Source organism: Ochotona princeps, chromosome 7, assembly GCF_030435755.1.
Source record: "Ochotona princeps isolate mOchPri1 chromosome 7, mOchPri1.hap1, whole genome shotgun sequence".
In the NCBI taxonomy this organism is placed as follows: Eukaryota; Metazoa; Chordata; class Mammalia; order Lagomorpha; family Ochotonidae; genus Ochotona; species Ochotona princeps.
The window spans coordinates 48954009-48973971 of NC_080838.1; the positions used below are offsets into that span (position 1 = coordinate 48954009).

A 19963-nucleotide genomic window follows, 5' to 3' on the forward strand; every position below is an offset into this window, starting at 1 on the left:
TTTGCGAACCTGAGTAATGATGAGATTTAGAGGAGAGCAGGACCCCATTTATGTTTACACAGATTACTACCCAAAGGTCAACCTCATTTGAAGGAGCTGATTTAATTTAGGAAAGTTCTGTCTTTCTCTTTTTAATCTAATTTAAGAAGCTTGACTGAAACAGTGATGGATAGCAGAGAACTACCCTCACAGCTCTGAAACAGCAGCCTCTGTCTGGGAACAATACCTTCACAAAACACATCTTTTATATGTTAGGAAATCATGTGTTAAAAACATCACCAAGTATTTGATGAAGTGAGCAGTAAAAAGAGTTTTTGAAATACTGCAAAACACGAGGCAAAATCTGCAGAGTCAATGGTACACGGTGTGTATAACGACCTTCTGCTCCTAAAGACTGGTGGGCCACTAGGTTTCTATGGGATGATCTGGTTGGCCCATGGGGATGTGTAGAACTTACACAATGAATTGAGTTTCATTCAGGTGGTTCACGGAATTTACAGACTAACGTGTCCTTGTTCAGTCTCTTTCCCATCCAGGCTGCCATTTACCAGAGCTAAAATGGGTGTCAAGGAAGCAGGATTTGTCTTAAAGGAGCTGGGTGGAAAAATCTTCCTTCAGTATTTAAATTGCTTGGGAAAGTCATGTTCACATGGAAGTCAGATTTGAGATGAGAAAGTTAAAAGCAGGTGGCTTATTTATGTTACTGGCTGAAAGCCGGTCTGATAGGCTTGACATAGAGCACTAATTAATCACCCAGGGTCTCCTCACTCACTAATCACGTTGCACGGAAACTTCCCTGCTGGCTGGGGCTCAAGGGCACACCGTGGGCTTCCTGCCAGCTTCTTTTTCATCAGCATTATGCTCCTGCTATAAATTAATGTGAACCTAATAAATTCTGTCAGCAGTTTACTTTCCCATAGTGACCCTCCCTGCTTAAACAGCTTTAAATGAAATCTTATCTTGAGAATGAAAAGAAATTTCTTGCAAAAGGGGAAAAAAGGGAAGATTTAAAATCCGCTTTGTAATCCTTTTGCCCACAGGATATGATATTTCAGTTCTGATAAAAATCTGCTGGGTAATTTGAATAATGCATAGATGACATGGTAGTTTCTTTTGTTATCTGAAAAGTGACCTTATGTTATGCTTAAGTAGGAGACTTTTCCCACTTTTTACTTGCACTAATATTGTCTGTTAAATGCCCCCTTTACACAACATGCCTTAAATGATTGATTCTCACATGGGTTCTAGATGAATACTTTTTCTGCCTTTTTTATTTGTATAAGAAAATTGAAAGTCTAAGAAAAGTGTCAGAAATATTGGAGCCTAGATTTGAATCACTGTCAACTATGATGTATTTTGCTTAAAAAAAAAAAAGATTTGATTTTATTTTACTTCAAAAGCCAGAGTTACAGAGAGAGAGAGAGAGAGAGAGAGAGAGAGAGAGGCTCTTCAGCCCCCTGATTCACTCCCCAAATGGTTGCAATGACCAGAGCTAGGCCAGTCCAAAGTCAGGAGCCAGAAGCTTCTTCTAGGTCTCCCACATGGTGCAGAGGCCCAAGGTATTGGGTCATCCTCTGCTGCTTTCCCATGCCTTAGCTAGAAGGGAGCTGGATGCGAAGTAGAGCAGGCAGGACACAAACTGGCATTTATCTGGAATGCTGGCACTAGAAGGTAGAGGATTAGCCTGTTACGCCACTATGTCAGTTCCTGCCCCACTTTAAAAAAAAATACTTATTTATTTTAATGTCCTTGAGGGTATCTCCCATTTTCTGGTTCATGCTCCCTCCCAAATGCCGTCAACACCTGGGGCTGGGTGGGGGTAAAGAAACCAGGAGCCCAAACACTTGAAATATCATCTGCTGCCCCCCAGGTTGTATTAGCAGGAAACTGGATCAGAAGCACAGTAGCCAAGACTTGAACTGGCTGTCTGGTATGGGATGCTAGTGTCCCAAAGGAGTAACTTTAACCCACTGTACCACAATATCCACCCAACTTTACCTTTGAAATTGAGAAAGTTTTCAATGGCCTTAATCTTTTTTTTTAAAAGATTTATTTATTTATTACAAAGTCAGATATACAGAGAGGAGGAGAGACAGAGAGGAAGATCTTCCGTCCGATGATTCACTCCCTAAGTGAGCTGCAACAGCCGGTGCTGTGCTGATCCGAAGCCGTGAACCTGGAACCTCTTCCGGGTCTCCCACGCGGGTGCAGGGTCCCAAAGCTTTGGGCCGTCCTCGACTGCTTTCCCAGGCCACAAGCAGGGAGCTGGATGGGAAGTGGAGCTGCCGGGATTAGAACCGGCGCCCATATGGGATCCCAGGGCATTCAAGGCGAGGACTTTAGCCGCTAGGCCACGCCGCCGGGCCCACAATGACCTTAATCTTTAAAGATACAGTTACTCACATTCATCTGAGTTAACAATCATTATAGAAGTCTATTGATCTCTGGCACATCATCTTCAGATCACTTTAATATCATATAGCTTTTATTCTGAGAACAAAATGTTAGACACGACCTGAAGCCGTAGGAAATAAGTGTAGCTTATTCCCATCCCTCCTGCTGCTGTTCAGTGTGAGGCTCTTCCAGGCAGCTCTGAAGGGAAAGGACAAGTCCCGAGTTTCCACACATGGCCACTCTACAGGGCAGTGGCTGTTGAGCCCTCAGTGGTCTCTGCTGAGTGCTAAGGGCGCAGCTCACCGTGTATGCAAAGGAATGTCCTGGAGTCCCTATAATAAACTCTTACATCCCATAGCATGTGTAGGAGAGATTTGTCAAAGGACCCATTTCCCCTATGGAAAATTCCTAACTAGAGAGAGTGTAGGTTGAGATTTGGTGGCTGCTGTAGCTCTCTGTGTTAAGGCGATACCTCTTCGTATGCAGTGTGATGTTCTTGGCTAGAAGGCATGCGTTCCCTTTCCTTTCATAGTGTCATGAAAAGTTGGGGAGAGGAAAAACTGAGCTGAACATACAGAATAAATAACTAAGTGGTGCTGGCAGGCTGCCCTTTGGTTTCCAGTTGTCTCCCTCCCTATTTGTGACTCGCTGAGCCAGTAAGGCCGATCAAAGATGCCTCGGTGTTATAGAGCGTTTTATGTGGAGGTTATTTGTCATCCACAACAAAGGACTAATTGCCTCCAGGCCTGCTTTCACAAGATAATCAATGGATTCAGATCTCCTGGGTGTGTTCCACATATCCCACATTCATCTCTCAAGATGTTTATAGGTTTTGATTGAATACAAAGCATCAGAAAATTGATGTCAATCTAGTAAAAACAACAAAGGGATTTTCATTTTAAGCATGAGTATATGGAAATATAAAGAGCTTGAAGTGAAGGCACCTGCCCCCCTTTTTTTTAATGTTAGGTTTGATCAGCGTTGCAACTTCTGTTACTGTTATGGAGAGGGGTACAAGGCATTGCTGGGGTACAGCATGTGTCTCTTAAAACTGAACATTTCAAAGGGCCCCACTTGGGAAAAGTTATTTTCCGTCTTAATAAGAATCTGAGGGTCCCAAAGATGGTTTCTTGAATGCCTTTATTACTAATGTTGTTTATACGATTCCATTTTGAGGAAGTATTCTGAATTGTAACTAGAAGTCAGGCTACTATGGTACTGTAGTTTTCTGTAGTGGCTTTGTCTAATGTGGAGAAAAATGTGGGAGAGGAATGTAGACAATAGGGGCATACAAGTTAAGCAACCACCATTGAACTCACTCTGGGTGCTTCAAGGTGTTCATGGAAAGTGCAATTAAAAATTAAAAGCTTTGAGCACAACTTTTCATATTGTGTATTTTCCATGACTCTTTGGAGACTTTATCTATGGATTTTAGGTTTTTGGTTTTGCACCAAGATAAATGTATCTTTGAATTCTGTTTTCTATGAATGTTTTAACATGCCCTCATGTTCTCCTTGTGTTCTTTAAAATAATTTCTAAGACAAATTGTTTACTAAAACGTATTTGAAATATGCAGTTATTTCTTAAGAGTTTTTAATGCAGTTAAATGAGAACACTGTTAAATGAAAAATAGTACATTGATTATAGCACAGACATCTGTTTAGTAATATTTACCTTTCCCTCTGTAAGTGTAATAATGAATTATTTTTTAGAAAAGAAAAACTTTTTCCACAAAACAAAGGAACCCACAAACACAAAACAAAGATTTAAAGCACACAGATATATACAGGTGCAGAGAACATTTGTGTAGGTGTTCTTCAAGTACTGGATGTAGCTCTTCCTTAGTGGGTGCTAGTTCCCAGCAGGGCAAACCAAAGCAAGCCACCTCCAGTAGAGTTCAGTCCTGTGAGTGGGAGGAAAACACCAGCCCTTCTGTATGCAGCAGGCTTTCGCTGCTGTAACAAATACCTGAGTGGAGTTTCTTGTGATTCTGAAGGTTCACAGTCCAAGAATGGGCAGCCCCACTAGTCTGGTGTTTGATGAGCATGGTGGGTGTTGGAACACATGAATTATTAGGAACATGTGGTAAGCCGGAAAGCTGAGAGACCCCAACCCGCTGGTGAAAACTTCCTTCTTGGGGCATGTCCCCAGTGACTTAGGAACCTCCCACTAGGCCTACCTTCCAACAGAATGGTTGGAACATGTCTCTACCCTCAATGAAAAGCACCACTTTGGGGCCAAGGCATAGTCTCATGTAAAAATGATTACACTGCCTGTCTAGAAGTGGAAAGGGAATGAAAACTGTCATGGATACCAGTCAAAGTGACTAGTTGCCCAGTGCAAAGATTTCTCCCAACAGAAGACTGAATTCTAGAGATATACCAGATAAGCACCAGCCAAGCACGCAGTGTATGTACACCAATTTTAAGGATAAGTTATGTGCTATATGACATAGACAACTATATAAGTCTCCTCATTAACAGGTGGATAAAATATGATACTTTAATTCTTACAAATGTATCTATATAGCATATCTTTTTCAAAATGTCTTCCCTTGTGTTTGACAACTGCAGTGTTATGTGGGTGGGCAGGTGTTCTTACCTGTTTATACCTGAGAGCATTCAGTGACATAGCCAGAGAATTTGGCCAGTTGATAGGCAGGTTGGCACTACCCTTGGGGTCTCCTGACACCCAGTCTCGTGGCCTTGAAACACATTGTGTAATTCTGCCTCCCTTTGATCTCCGGCAAAGGAAAGAGTATAACCAGTCATTCTAGAGATGACCTCAGTCTCCAGGCCTGAGTTGTTTTTGTTTTTGTTTATTTGTTTGTTTGTTTAGTTTTGTTTGGTAATTGCTATCCCCCTCAACTATTCCTAGGTCTTGCCCAGTCATATCTGGGACAATGTCTGGTGGTAATTACTTTTTAAAATGCTTTCTTGTTTTCTATGTTTCTATGTTCTATGTTTCTATTTGTTCTGTTATTCATAAGAGACTGAGATCTCTATATGCTGGTTCACTACCCAAATATCCACAACGAGTAAGGGAGGACCAGTCTGAAGCTAGGAACCAAGAACTCAATCTAGGATACAACTTCCCACATGAGTTGTAAAGTACAAACTGCTGGAGCCATCACGTGCTGCCTTCCCAGTGTACATATTAGCACTGTTGTGAGTTGACTGATTCTACCCAAGAAATGAGTCAGAGGCAGACTCTTCGAAGCTGAGGAGTCTTTATTCACTGGCCGGCGGACTGTCCTGTAGTACTGCAAGTGGAAGAGGAGAGCAGCCCAGCATGGCTGCTGGCAGGGGATTTTTAAGCTCATACTGGCGTGAAAAACTATCCAATAAACTAAGTTAACATTGGCATGGGCACAAAAGCCTATCCAATCAACTAGGCCAACATTGGCACAATATCAGGGATCCTTGTCTTCTCAAGGTTGGTCACTCTTTCCTTCCCGGGTTGCTCTGTGAGTCTTATTGTAATCATGGGAACATCCACACTCTGAACTGGCCAACTAAAGGATGTCATAAACACACTAAAGACCTGTGTTTTGACCTGGGCTGTCGGAAAATTTTGTAGCTGAGTGCAAATCTGAGCAGAGGGGAAGGTCGACCACCAACAACCCAACTGCTAGGCACCACTAGGAGAAATAATAAGACTGTTAATTATGTTCCCGTGTCTCTGTAATCTTTCTTGTTCTCTGGGAGGCCTGTGTCAAACAGGATGTGACTTTCAGAGGTTCTGCCAAAGAAGTGTAAGATCCCTTCCCAGAATGAGATATTTTCTTGAGCTACACACTCTCACCCTTGCAAGGGGCTTCCCTAGAAACTGGGGTCATGGCAAGGGTCAAGTTATAGACATGTCAAAATATTCTAGGGGATCCAGCTTGACTATTGCCATTTTCTATCTCCTGGGTTGCCTGGAATCGTAAGTGGACGAAGGATTCAAAGCCCGGGACTCCAGCCCTGGCACCCAGTGATGATGTACTTGATGCTCAGATGTTCTCCACTTGGTTCAGTAGTCCTAACTTTCTAAATAATAGCAACAGCTTACTGTGTTCCTTAAGCTAAACCTCTGGGAATCTTCTCAGCTGCTTCTTTGTGATCTGCAAAGTTCTTCCTCATCCATTTAGCAGATACAGATGAGGACCCACTGTGAATCACATAGATGTGGTTGTAAATGTTGGGGAATACAGGAATAGAGGTGTTCAAAGCCATTTCTTAGATGCTCTCCAAGTGCCCACCCTTCGTTTCTGTTGGTTTTAGTTTCTGTGTATTTTGCTGTAAATCTCAGTGTTCTCCTGGACAATGTCTGTTCTCTTACAGAGTCTCTGTGTGCCTCAGCAATAACCACAAAACAATGAGCTTATTCTGTGTGCCGGGTACTTTCTAAGCACATTATGTGCATGATCTTAGTTAGCCTTCCCAATGACCCTTTGATGCAGGTAGTACAACTATCTTTGTGTTCGTAGAGGAAGAAATGGAAAAATGACAGTTAAATTATCTGTTCAAGGCCAAGTGTCTTATACATGATAAAACCTGGATTTGAAGTGAAGTTTGATTCTGGAGCCACCTTGCTCTGCAGCCTCCTGGTTCCCATGTTTATGTGTTTGGATATTTCCACATCCATGTTTGTTGATGATAATGTCTGAAACTGAAGTGTAAAACACATCTTTCTCTTAAAATATTCTCCACTTCAGTATTCCCAGCTTCCTAAATGATATCAACAAATTACCATGTTGCTTAAGCTAAAAACCCTGGGAATTTTCTCAGTTCCCTCCTTCTTATCTCCTACAAGAATCTTTTTCATCCGTTCAGTAAATATGCGTTTAGGGCCCACTGTGAGTCACATAGACATGGTTGTGTTGGGGAATACAGAAGGAACCAGACATAATGGGGACTAACCTATTCCCATGGAGACTGTGCTTTTGTAGAAATGAATGTCCCCATTTTATAGATTTGGAAATTGAGGACTAATGAAGCCAGAGGACTTGCCCAAGCTCACATATTTAGGCCTCACACCTAGACATGCCGATTCAAGGGTTCTTGATCTGAATCCACACTCTCTGCTTCCTGTCAGTGAGTCTCATGGTCTCCTCCACCCAGCCTCTGCGAGCTGCCTCTTCCCTTCTCAGCAGGCATCGTGCCCACCAGGATTGTTGTGATTGTTGCCCAACTGCTCTCGCTGTCTTCAGTCTGACCTCTGTGCAGCACTGGAATGAATTTTCTAAAATGCAAATCAGATCCCTGTCACTGTTTTGCTTAAAATCCTCGATTGGTTTCCCATGACCCCTGGTACCCACAACATGCAGAGCTGTGCCGATCAGGCCCTTGCCTGGTCCTGCAGCTCGGAGGTTGTCAAACTTCATCAAGTAGCACAACCTGGAGGGCTTGTTAATAACACGAGGCTTGCTGGTTCCCTGCACCGCTCCCCGCCCCCCGACACACACACCATCTTTGCTGCAGTAGGTCTGGGGCTGCCTGAGAAGTTGCATTTCTGACAAGTTTCCTGGGGCTGCTGTGGAAACCACGCTATGAGAACCACTGTCTGGCTGGTTCCTCAGGAGAGTGACAGCAGATCCCTGAAGGGAGCTGGGTCTTGGGCTTTGATCCTTTTGTGTGAGTTGCTGCATCTGCAGGAAGTGGTCTCCTCTCGCCTCCCCCTAAAAGAGTTCAAGTGTCACTTCCTAGGAAGCTTCCCAGAGACTCTGGGTTGCCATGGCAACCCACATGTGTCCCTGGGAAGGTTTCATTTCCTGTCCCTGAGTTAGGGTTCTATTTACATGTCTCCTGCCAACCCCTCAGACCATTAGCTCTGTATAAGGTCATCCACTCCCTGCTTTACCTTTCTGTCCCTGCCCCCAGCCCTGTGCCTGAAATGTATCAAAGGCACACATTGAACAAATTGAGCACTATTACTCTATTTGTACCTGAAAAAAGAATGATCCCATTCTGATTATTGCATTACTCCTTAAATCATGCTCAAAAATTAAAATAATTAAGATGGAGGTGGGTGTTTGGTAAGTGGATAAGAAGCCCCTCATTGGAATGCCTGGTTGCCAGTGGCAGCTCCACTCTCAATTCAGCTTCCTGCTGGTGCACTCTCTGGGAGGCTGCAGGAATGGCTAATGTATGTGGGCTTCTGCCCCCCATGTTAGAGACCGGATCTGAGCTCTAGGCCTGGGTATTTGGGGACTGAACTAGCTGTTAGGAAATCAGTATCTGTCTCTCTTTCTCTTTCTTTCTCTCCCTCCCTTCCTCCCTTAATCCCTCCCTCTAGCCACTCTGCCTTTCCAGTAAATAAATAAAATTTTCAGAAGTCAGGAATTCAGCATGAAGAATGATACGCATCAGAGTGTTAAACTTCCAGAGCTGCCATCCCATCTCAGCTGTTTAACTCCAGCAGTGGAGACTTATTCTTGCAAAGGCTAGTGTTTGTGTGTAGATAACTCACTTCTCATGCTTGCAGTTTGGAATACTTGAATTATCCCCCAGTCCTTCTCTGCCTTCAGAACACCCCTCTGGTGTCTTTTCTGCCTTGGTTTTATCTAATCAGGGAGTTTCAGATGGAAGAGCCCAGGCAGTGTAAGCCTGCCTTTTCACTGAGACAAGCTAAGCTTAGTGAGCTATAGACTTGCAGCCTCCGTGTTTCCACCCAGAGTGGATAGCTAATCCCTCACGTGCCTTTCTACATGCCTGCATTGCCTGGGTCATTTCCAGGAATATCAGTTTTATTATTTTCTCTCTCTGCCCAGCTCAGATTACTAGTACTGGCCAAAACGTCAATCTCCGAGCTCTAACACATGTGTTTCCAAACAAGATTGTCCTTGACTGTAGAAATTTCTTCAAGGGGTGCCCTGGCCTTCTAGCAGAGTCCAGGTTCAAAGGCAAACAGTCCTTTCATCCTCTCTGGAAAAAGAGGAGAGAACGCAGATCCAAAATGCTATCGTGTCTACAAAGTGGCCACCTTCTCTCATGTACCTCCTTGCCCATTTCCCAGGCCCTACCTGCTGTGTGCTAGTGCTCCCGGACCCTGTTTCCGGGTTCTGGCTGGTGCCCTCTGCATTTGCAGTTCAACAAGCATGCATGAATTGTGTGTTTCCCCACACATCCAGTAGCAGCAGCCTGCCTGATGGTGCAGAACAACTGAGATGTCAGTTTGGTTATTTGAAAAGGAGCATCACCCTCTGCTAGAGTATCGTTAGTCTCTGAGCACAGTCCTTTTCATGCTTAATTTACCATTCTTAATGAGCTTGTCCAGAGGTAAAGGATGAAGGAAAGTTAAACTTGTCTCTTATTTATGTCTTAGAACCCTCATGGAGTGGACGTCACACAGCAGCTGATGAGGCTTATGACGTATCAGAGCAGCAACTCTGCTTCCCATTGCTCTGCTTTAGGTTCACCTTCCTGCTGGTGGGCCTGGGAAGCAGGGGATGATGGCTCCAGAGCTTGGACCCCTGAGACCCATGTGAGAAACCTCAATGGAGTTCCTTGCTTGCTGTTGTTGGCACGTGGGAAGTTGAACCAGCAGGTGGAAGATATCTTTCTCTGTCTCATCCTCTATGTCACTGCCTTTCAAATAAATAATACTTTTTTTTTAAAGGAAGTCTTCAAAGTAGCTTAAGCTGAGGTGGGAGGGGCTGACTTATAACAGAAACTAGCAAGTGCAGCCAGGGTGCCCAGCAGTGAGGAGCAGAAAGCAGTCAGCAACATGTATTTTCCATACTTCTCTTTCTCTTTTCTACCCTTGATGTCTGGGTGCTCTCCACAGGACCTGGTGTAAAGCCCAGCCCTCCATATGCTCTGTTGCAACATAAGGGACACTGAGGCCAACAGGAATCATGGTGTCCAATAGTGGCCTCCTGGGAGAGTGATACCTGGCTGGCCCAGTATTGCATAGAATGGCCATGGTCACTTGTCCCACCTGACACAAGCCATCTGGAGAGAGAAGGAGAATGTGTGTAGGTCTCCCATATAAACGCAACTGCTTGGATGACCCTTGAGGGAAGGGGTTGAGAAGTGACTCCAAGCAGTATTATTACATATCACATTCTTCCAAAAAATTTCAGTCAAAAACTGGGTCCAGTGAAACTGACCCACCAGAACAAGCTATACATCGAGGACAGACCGGATTGGGTAGAGAGAAGATGCAAGAACGAGCCCTGATAGGGAGAAACTATTTTAATATGGATTTCAAAATTAAAGGATTTAGGGGATAATCACTCAGAATTCATGAAAAAAAAAATCACCATGAAAAGAAATAGAAAAAAAGAAGAACTCATGAAATTAAGCAGGATTTCGGTATATCGGAGTTCTGAGTGAAGTTTCTTGATCTAAACGTGGAGAGAAGCTTGGCTCATCTGTTTCCAGAAGGACCCATGGGCTGGCAGGAGAGTGGAAGGTGAATGAACTGCCAGGTAGTTGCTACTGCTGCTGCTGTATGTGGGTAAAGCAGACCCATGATTCCTGTGGGCTGACCATATCGGGCATTGTGCCGTGCTCTGTGCTTTTGATATATATTTCTTTATTTGTGTGTGTGTGAGAGAGAGAGAGACAAAGAGAGAGAGTAAGAGACACTTCCATGCAGCAGTTCTTTTGTCAAGTACCCACCCTAGCCTGCCCTTTCACGCTTCCTCCCTCCAGCCTCTGCCGCACTTCTAGTTTACCTTACCCTGCTTTTCATCTTCTAAACTTTGCAGTGCACTCATTGATGCTTCTTTGTATAATTTTTTTTTCTCTCTCTCTTTTGCCCCCCTCCATTTGTCCTCTGTCTCGCTGTCTCTCCACATGCAGCTAGAATGTCAACCCGACACCAGCAGCTCTTTTTGCCTGTATTATTTGCTGATGTGAGGCAAGCATTGTAATACAGAGGGTTAAGCAGCTAACTACAACTTCAGAATCTCATATCAGGGCACCGTTCTGGTTCCACTTGATTCCAGTTCTACTTCTGGTCTTTCTGCTGATGCACCTGGCAAGGCAGCTGAGTTGGACCAAGGGCTTGGGTTCCTACCACTCACATGGATGACCCAGATCAAGTTCCAGGCCCCTGGCTTTGGCCTGGCTCTTTATGACCATTTGGAGAGTGAATCAGTGATGGAAAAAAATCTCTCTCTCCATCCCTCTCTTCCTGTCACTCTGCCTTTCAAATAATAAGAAACAAAATCCTTTTAAAAAAATTTAAAATGTTTCATGATTTACCCCCAAAGCCCCTAAATGATGCCCTTGCTCATAGTAGATGCTCAATAAGCATTTGCCAAATGAACAAGGAACCTTTCTTGGATCATGGAACTACAAAGTGCTGGATTCAGGGTTCAACAGGCAGGATTTGCTTGGGCCACACAAAGGAGGATGCAAAGTGAGACCCCTTGACCCTGGCCTGGAGAGGAATATCCTGTTTACAAGTTTGAGCTGTGTCTGTCATGCAGTCTTACCATGTGGATTCCAGACAGTTTGTATGAATTGGGACACTGGGACCCAGTGGCAAAGCTAGGGTTGACCTTCTGTATATTGAATTTTCCAATAGTCTATGCTTGCTCTTGTGACTGGCAAGAGTTAGACCCAGGGGCATTTTGGTCTTGAAATAAGTTCCTACTATAGAAAGACATTTGTTTTGGTTAATGTAGATATTGTGCATACTTGGTGTAAGCTGCTCCACTACATCCGGTCCAACAAGACCTGGAGTTTTGTTAAGACCAAAGTGTCAGAAAGCACACGTTATTGGTGGCTTCAGCACAACTCCCATTTCTTAACGGTGCTTTCACTTTCCTCACGTCAGTGCCACATGCTTTAAATGCAGCTCTCCTATTTGTTTACACAGAGGTTAAACTTTTCCTACAAATATCACCAGAATGCTAGGACTTTCCTTCTATTGTCATTTAGGAGAGGGAGGGAGAATGGGAGGGGAGAAAGAGAAAGACAGACAGAGAGAGAGGGAGAGAGACAGAGAGAGTCAGCCTTGTTTTTTATTTAAAAGGTAGAGAAGCAGAGATGGAAGTTCCCGTGGTTAGTTCACTCTCCAGGTGCCTTCAACAACCAAGGCTGAGCCGTGCTGAAGCCTACAATCCCATGTGGGTCATCCACCTGGGTGGCAGGGACTCGAGTACCTGAGATCTCCCCTAATGCCTTCCTGGGGTGTCCAGTGGTAGGAAGCTAGAATCAGCAGTGGGGCTGGACTGGAACCCAGGCATTCAGAAATCGGATGCCAACACCCCAAGTAGCATCATAACCACTACCCCAAATGCCCAGCTGAGAGCACTGTGTTTGAAGCTCCAATGTAGGTGGGGAGATTGATTGGCTTTTATTTCTTCGGTCGTGTCTACTTCTGACAATGTTAAGTCTGTTCACAGAATACTGGGCAGATACTATTGGGCAATTTTTAAGTAAAGTATCAGTTTAGGAGTTGCTTTTGAACAGTGTGTACCCAACTGCTATTTCTTGTGAATCAGTGGTAGAGGTGATGGTGGCAATGTGTATGGATTTTTAAAAAGATTTATTTATTTTTATTGGAAAGTTAGATATACAGAAAGGACAGAGAGGAATATCTTCTGTTTGCAGATTCACTCCTCAAGTGGCCACAATGGCCAGAGCTGTGCCACTCTGAAGCCAGGAGCCAGGAGTCTCTTCCAGGTCTCCCATGCGGGTGCAGGGTCCCAAGACTTTGGACTGTCCTTAACTGCTTTCCCAGGCCACAAGCAAGGAGCTGGATGGAAACATGACTGCCTGGATATGAACCAGCACCCTTATGGGATCCTGGTGCATGTAAGATGAGGACTTTAGCCACTAGACTACCGCGCCAGGCCCTGTATATGAATTTTTAAATAACTTTATTTTAAAGCACACAATATTTGTTTTAAAGGGAGTTAAGGTAGCAGCCAAAAATATGAAGGAAAATATGAAAGAAAACTCTCCTACAGAAATGACACTGGATTTAGCTAGTTGTGCAAGTCACATCCAAGGGTTATTTCTGTCAGAGAGAACGACGAGCTTAGAGAGCCACCACTTCCAGTTAGAAGAGTTCAAAAACGTAGGCATTTCCTTCTTGTCTCCCTCTCTTAGTTCCCTGACCTGTCCCTATCCAGGCGTCAGTCACTCTCGGGTGCATCCACATCTCCACGTCATTTCGGCATAGGACAGGACCAGCTCTTGCCTGTATAACCAGAGTCACTTGAGTGCCCATGGGTCCACTGTTTCTGCCTCCCCAACCAACATGGGCCACCAAGCATAAGTGGCGCTACGTGGTTTCCTGTTACTCTCAGGATCATGTCCGGTTCCTGAAGGTGCCTTAGAAGGCTCACAGACTGGTCCTTGCTTGCATCTCTAGCTGTGCACTTGCCATACCTTTCCCTCTTCTCCTGTTATCTGTGCTCCAGCCCCCACCTGTCAGCTTTTAGATTCATTGAAGAGCCATGCTGCTCTTACCATATGGATTTGTACATTCTCTCTCTTCTGAGACACTCTTTTCTCCTTTGTTTGCCTGTTAACTTCATCTAATGTTATCTAGTCTGCACATTCCTCATCGGGGAAGCCTTGCTGCCTGGATCTCTGAGTCAAATCCCCCTTGGAATCTCCCTTGGCTTTAATTCGCTTTTCTTTGTACTTCTATACGGGGGAAGTTTCACCTTTTACCCTTGGACTCTTTGATTACTTCCACTCTCTTTTACTGAGCTGGAAATTCATTGCTGACAAGAACTGCATCAATTTTCTTATCTCCATTTATCTTATAGAGCAAAGTAATATCTAACACAAAGTAGAAGCCCAACAATAGTGGAAGTTTGTTTACTAGGTAGCTTGGGTAGCTGAGTGCCAGTTTCATGCCAGTTAGCTTGGGGCATCTGTCCATTTTTAAGACATGGGAAGCTCAGCAAGGATGAAAACCACCAGGTATGGTGGAAGGGACCTTCTGTTCTGAGCCTCAGAGATAAGGGGGCAGTTTTGTCCTTCCACAACTACACAACACCCTCATCATGTCCCGGGGCCATTTTCCTAGCCAGCTCTCCCAGAGATCCCCTTCTCTGACTCCTGTCCTGCTGAGCCTGGCATCTTATGTCCGTCAGCTGCTGCTGCTTCCACCATGGGCCGACTTAGTGGCCAACAAGATGGACTTGGGCTACCTAACAGGGAAAGGATCCATGCAGAGTCCTGAGACCCAAGTTTCTTTACATGTCCCCATCCCTCAGCTGTTTCTGGGCACAACATATGCTGCTCACTGGCAAAGTACCCTGACGGTTTTGAGTGGATGCTGAGAGCTAGATTTGCTGAGCAACCCAGTGCAGAGACCTATGTCACTGGAGAGCATAACTTCAAATCACCAAGCCTCAGTGTCTTATTTTTAAAATGAAAGTGACACCAAAACCTACTTCATGGGATCGTTGTAGAATACTTTAGACCACCATTATTCTATAGAACTACAGCAAAGCAAGTCACAAATGTAATTTACATTGTCTAGTAGCTGTATTTACCAAGGAAAACAAAATGGGTGAAATTAATTATGTGTTTTAGTTGACCCTGTCTGTCCAAAATGTTATCATTCCAACATGCATTCACCAATAAAGAAACTAGTAATGATATATTTGCATTGTTTCTGTTTACAGTGTTTGTATTATCGTTAAGTCTCAAATCTCCATGTCCATTTCACCCTCACCAGTACATCTCAGCTTGAGCTGGTCACGTGTCCAGTTCTCAGTAGCTAGGACCTATTGTATAAGGCAGGTCTGTTTTAATAAGCACCTACAAAACCTTAGCATTCAACATATGTTGGCAAGATTATTGTTAATGCAATTTGAAAAATCAAAATATGAGTGGGTGGCCTGAGCATTGGATCTGATGATGGTTAAGATGCTACTTGAGACACCATATCCAATACAGCCGAGTCTGGCTTGGAATCCTGGTATCACTTCTGATTTCAGCTTCCTGCCAGTGTGTGCTCTGACAGAAGCAGGTGCAGGCTGAAATATTTGGGTCTCTGCCACTGTCATGGGAGACCAGGGTCAGGTTACTGGCTGCTTAGCCTGGCTTGACCCCAGCAATTGCAAGCATTTGGAAAGTGGGCCAGCAGATGACAGATCTTAGTAGCTACATCTCCCTCCCTTGGCCTCCTGTCCCCCCACATCTCCTCCTCCTCCCCTCTAAGACCAATACAAATAAACAAGTCTTTTCTAAAAAGTGGGTGGCCAAAACATCTGTCATGCACATTTGCATATCCTGCCATATGAGATCTTGCCTTGGACCTGCTGTTGTTTCTGTTTCAGAAGAATTGGGATTTGTCTGGTAGAGTTCTCAGCCAGGCCCTGTGCGTCAGCCTCTCTGGTCTCAGAATGAGGTCAGCTTGGGGGTTTCTGATCATCTCTTCTTTGGGAGGTAGGGAAGAAGAAATCGAATGGGCCTCTAGTGCTGCGTGCCTGTCTCTGGATGTTTGGCTCTTCTCCATTTAATGATCTGGAGCTGGAACAACCTGATTTTAAAACAAAACACATGGGCTGGGAGTCATGGGGAGGACGCTGGCTTAGTGATGTAGCACTGAAAGTTTGTGCCAAGTTGAGGCCCCAGCCCTGCTACACTTGCTCACATAGGTATTGTTTTCCTGAATTTCAAATTGAGTTCTGCTTCCAAATTCTCAAGGCTCCCGCTTGGGAAGTCCCATCAGACCAGGAAATACTGGACCAATGCTGTAAAGGAAGCAGTCTGCCTTAGCACTGTGCTTTCTCTCTCACGCTCCTTCTTATGGCAAACCGTTGCGTTCCAAGATATTTGAATGATTCCTGAAAGAGAACAGGGGCCTTTTGGGTGCCCCTAGGGGAGAGGAGAAGCAAGCACACCCACCACTGTGTTTCTCTCTCCTGCTGTGCTGAGCTGCACCAGCATGAGGATTTGTGTTCTACAGGCAGTTCTCGAGCAGATGCAAGATTTTGTCCCCTTTGACCTCACTGGCACCTCCTTTGCTCACTGGGAGAGGAGGGTTTGATCCCATCGACACTTCTCACAGGATTCTAGCCGGAACACCTCAGCTGTATGTCCCATGAGCAAAGAAGGGAATGTATTGGGACAACTTGAACTCGTTCAGATCTGTGCCCTCTTACTTGGAAGAGGCGTGTGTCTATGAAATTCTTTGGACTGACTCTCTACGCCTCCCTCTTCTCTGAAAAAAACGTAATAACGGTGTTTATTTCAAAGTAAGTGTTGTGAAGCACAGGAGAGGCGCTGTGTACAAAGCACTTAGCATAGCACAAATATAGGCATGTGGCACCTCACAAGCTTTCGGTCAACAGTTACTGCCTATATGACAGTGGCCACCTAAGGTTTTGTTGTCCAGAGGTTGGTACTGTGTAATAGTGGGTAAAGCTGCCACCAGTGGCACTGACATCCCGTATGGGTACCATTTTGTGTCCCTGTTGCTTCACTTCTCATCCAGCTCTCTGCTTATGGCCTGGGAAAGCAGCAGAGGGTAGCCCGAGTCCATGGGCTCCTTCACCCACATGGAAGACCCAGAAGAGACTCCTGGCTTAGCCTGGCCCAACTCCAGCCTTTGCGGTCATTTGGAAAATAAACTAACAGATGGGAGATTTTGCTTTCTCTCTATCTCTGCCTCTTCCTCTCTGTAACTCTGACTTTCAAATAAATAAATAGATATTTTAAAATATAATTTCTCTTAAAAATAACACCTGTGCTGCTGTTCACTGTCCAGCAGTGATGGACTCAATGCATGGAGCTGATAATCATACGTGTAGAGTACTGACTGATGGGGTCAATAGCCCAAGTTTATTAACAGCAAAAGACTGAGGGTCACGTAGGCAAGAGGAATGAGGGTTGAAGCAGCAATTGAGTTACATGTTAGCAATAACTAGTTAACTAGTAAACAGTTTGTTCATCAACAGATGTCTTTCTTTGGTCTGTTTTCTGGGTTTGAGGATATGGGAGTTCCCATACTCTGCCTGTGTGAATAATCACCTCTCTTTGATCTTTTACCTAAACCTGAGGATTTGCGAGTTCCTGGTCTGTGCATTTCCATACCAACTGCTCCCCAAACATTCTCAACAGGATTGGTATGGCTCTGCACTGGCAAGACTTCCCAATGTCCTTTCAATCACTTGTCTTCCTGCATGCCACCTAGTGATGCTTTAAGTCCTACTAGTGATGCACGTGTTTTATTTAAGTGCATTCTCTGGTGTTTCTCCAATGACAAGATTACCTGAAGATGCATTTCTTGGAATATACCCCAACCTTCAACCATGACCATGGATGTTAGTGATTGGGAAGCGGTCCTCTGCAGTAACTTGTCCATCCTCACCAGCAGTAAGAGTGCCATGAAACCCCACGCGTGGCTTGTGGTGACGCTGAGTCCAAGGACTGCATGAGAACTAACTAAACGTGGCTTTGAATTGCATTAGTGTTTGGAAGTCGGCCATATTACTGGAATGAGCTTGATGCCCATGTGTGTGAAACCAGATCTTTGCTCTATGCTCTGTGGCTTCCTAGTTGCGATAGGTGTCTGGGGTCTCATTCTGTCATTGGCGTTATCCTGTTTTGGTGGGTACCGACCACTCTGTGAGCAACACATTGAGTTGTACTAAGTTCGTGCTTTGAGTCACTGAGAGAAGGATTTGTTGTTTTGGATATGAGGCATAAAATGAAATGGCTTTCTGGCCAGGCCAGTGGGGGCTGCTGACCACAGCCTTTCTGTTGGGATGATGAAAACAAGAAGTCTTTCTAACTGCTTGGCAGACAGCTGCCCCATAGGAGCAAGGCAGGGAAGAAAGGGGTCTTCCGTCTTTGCTAAATCACAGCCTGGCTTTCTTATCCAGGGCTTCAGAATGGATCACATGCTGTCTCCTGTGTCAAAAGAACTGTCGGGAGCTTAGCTGAGCTCTGCTTCTGTAAACACCTCCACCTCTCAGGAGGACTTGTGTCTCCAAGCCCATCTGTTTTCTCCACTCCTGCTATTTGTCCCAGTCCCATTTGGATTTATTCACCATTGCCTACAGAGTGCCAGGAGCTCCCTTCTGTCAGTGGCAGAGCCCTGGATAGATAGTTCTCCCATTTCCCTGAGACTGCGAAGAATGCCCACCCTTGCTCCCAGCACTGCTGTCCTGACATTAGCCTGATCAAGATACGAGAGGCAGATAAGCTGTGTGCATGGCTGCCTTCACAGTAAACCTGCCCAGCAGCCTTCCCACTCACTTTCCATCTCAAGGTTTGAAAGAAGTTCTCAGTTGCCATTGCTGATACAGACAAGGAGTAAGATGTGCCCATCACAGCTGATCCTGGGCTCCATGTGGTAGACAGCCTTGTACTGGTGAGTCTTCAGATCCCTGACACCCTGGCTCTGTGACACATTGCCATTTTAGGTACCAACATGGGTAGAAACAAAGTATGATATCCCATCACATTGGAAGGCACATCCCCATTTCAGAAATGATACATGGGGAAGGGAAATGTGTAACTTAGACCAGATGAGCCCTGGGATGAGTCAGTTGAAGGGGACAGTCAGGTTATCATGGTTGTCAGCCACTCCCTGACTGGCACTGTCCCCATCAAACACATAGCTCGTTCAGCTCATTGACAGAACTGTGAGAGATGAGGGGGCAGGTTGAGGTACACCTCTGCACTGGGCTTGACAGTTCACTCAATCCCCTGTGCCCTTTGGCTGCTCCAGGTTATGCATGCTTAAACCAGGAGGCATCATGGATGCCTTCTGTGCTGCCATTTAAGTTGTTTACATTTTGAAAAACAGCACATCAGATATGGATAGCTTTAAGTAACCTTTTGAAAAAGTGAGGTAGGGTTTTGTGGAAGGACTCTGGGAATCCCTCTGTGTCCCTCGGGCTGGCCCATGTACCATGGTGTGTTAGCAAAGAGAGGATCACTTGCTACTCTTCGTTCTTGCCCCTGCTCATCCATTTTCTGATGAGTATTGGAATCAGGTGCGTGGGGATATGCGCTCCATCCTTTCCCACCTGAAACCGCAGCATTAGACCTAATTGATGATTTTAATTTCATTCACAATGCCTTCTATTTATTGGTCATCATCCAAACAACTGCTTAAGTGCCTGTGCATTTTCAGCCTGTCTTAGGGCTGTGATAACTTTAACGAAATGGATTCTGAACTTCCTTTTCCTGGTAAAGATGGTTAGTCAGATTTTAGAGAAAGATATTTTCCAACCAGGTAAAGTGACAAAAGAATGGAAAACTTTTATTCGCTAGTAGAAACACTGTTTTCTTTTATGTTTACACTGCTTTTTTTTTCCTGTCTTTCAGTTTCTGGGGATAACGTTTCTTGGAATTGGACTGTGGGCGTGGAATGAAAAGGTAAGTTGGGACCTGGTGCAATGGCTCAACTGGTTAATCCTCCCCATTCAAGTACCAGGATCCCACATGGGTGCCAGTTTGTGTCTGGCTGCTCCATTTCCCAGCCAGCTTCCTGGGAAAGCAGTGAAATATGACACAAGTCTTTGAGACCCTGCACCCACTTGGGAGACCCAGAAGCTCCCATCTCCTGGCTTTGGATCAGCTCAGCTCTGGCTGTTTTCAGCCGCTTGGGAAGTGAACCAGTGGACAGAGGATCTTTCTGTCTCTCC

The 19963-nt window shown here is 44.9% G+C and overlaps 1 protein-coding gene across 2 annotated transcripts in view; it reads left to right on the plus strand.

The window, feature by feature from the left end:
- TSPAN5 (tetraspanin 5) overlaps positions 1-19963 on the plus strand; it is a 358999-nt gene that overhangs the window by 302132 nt on the left and 36904 nt on the right. For both annotated transcript variants that reach the window (XM_058667030.1, XM_004590548.2), the window contains exon 2: positions 19644-19694. In XM_058667030.1, the coding sequence (XP_058523013.1) occupies positions 19644-19694 (51 nt within the window). The remainder of the gene's footprint in view (positions 1-19643; positions 19695-19963) is intronic.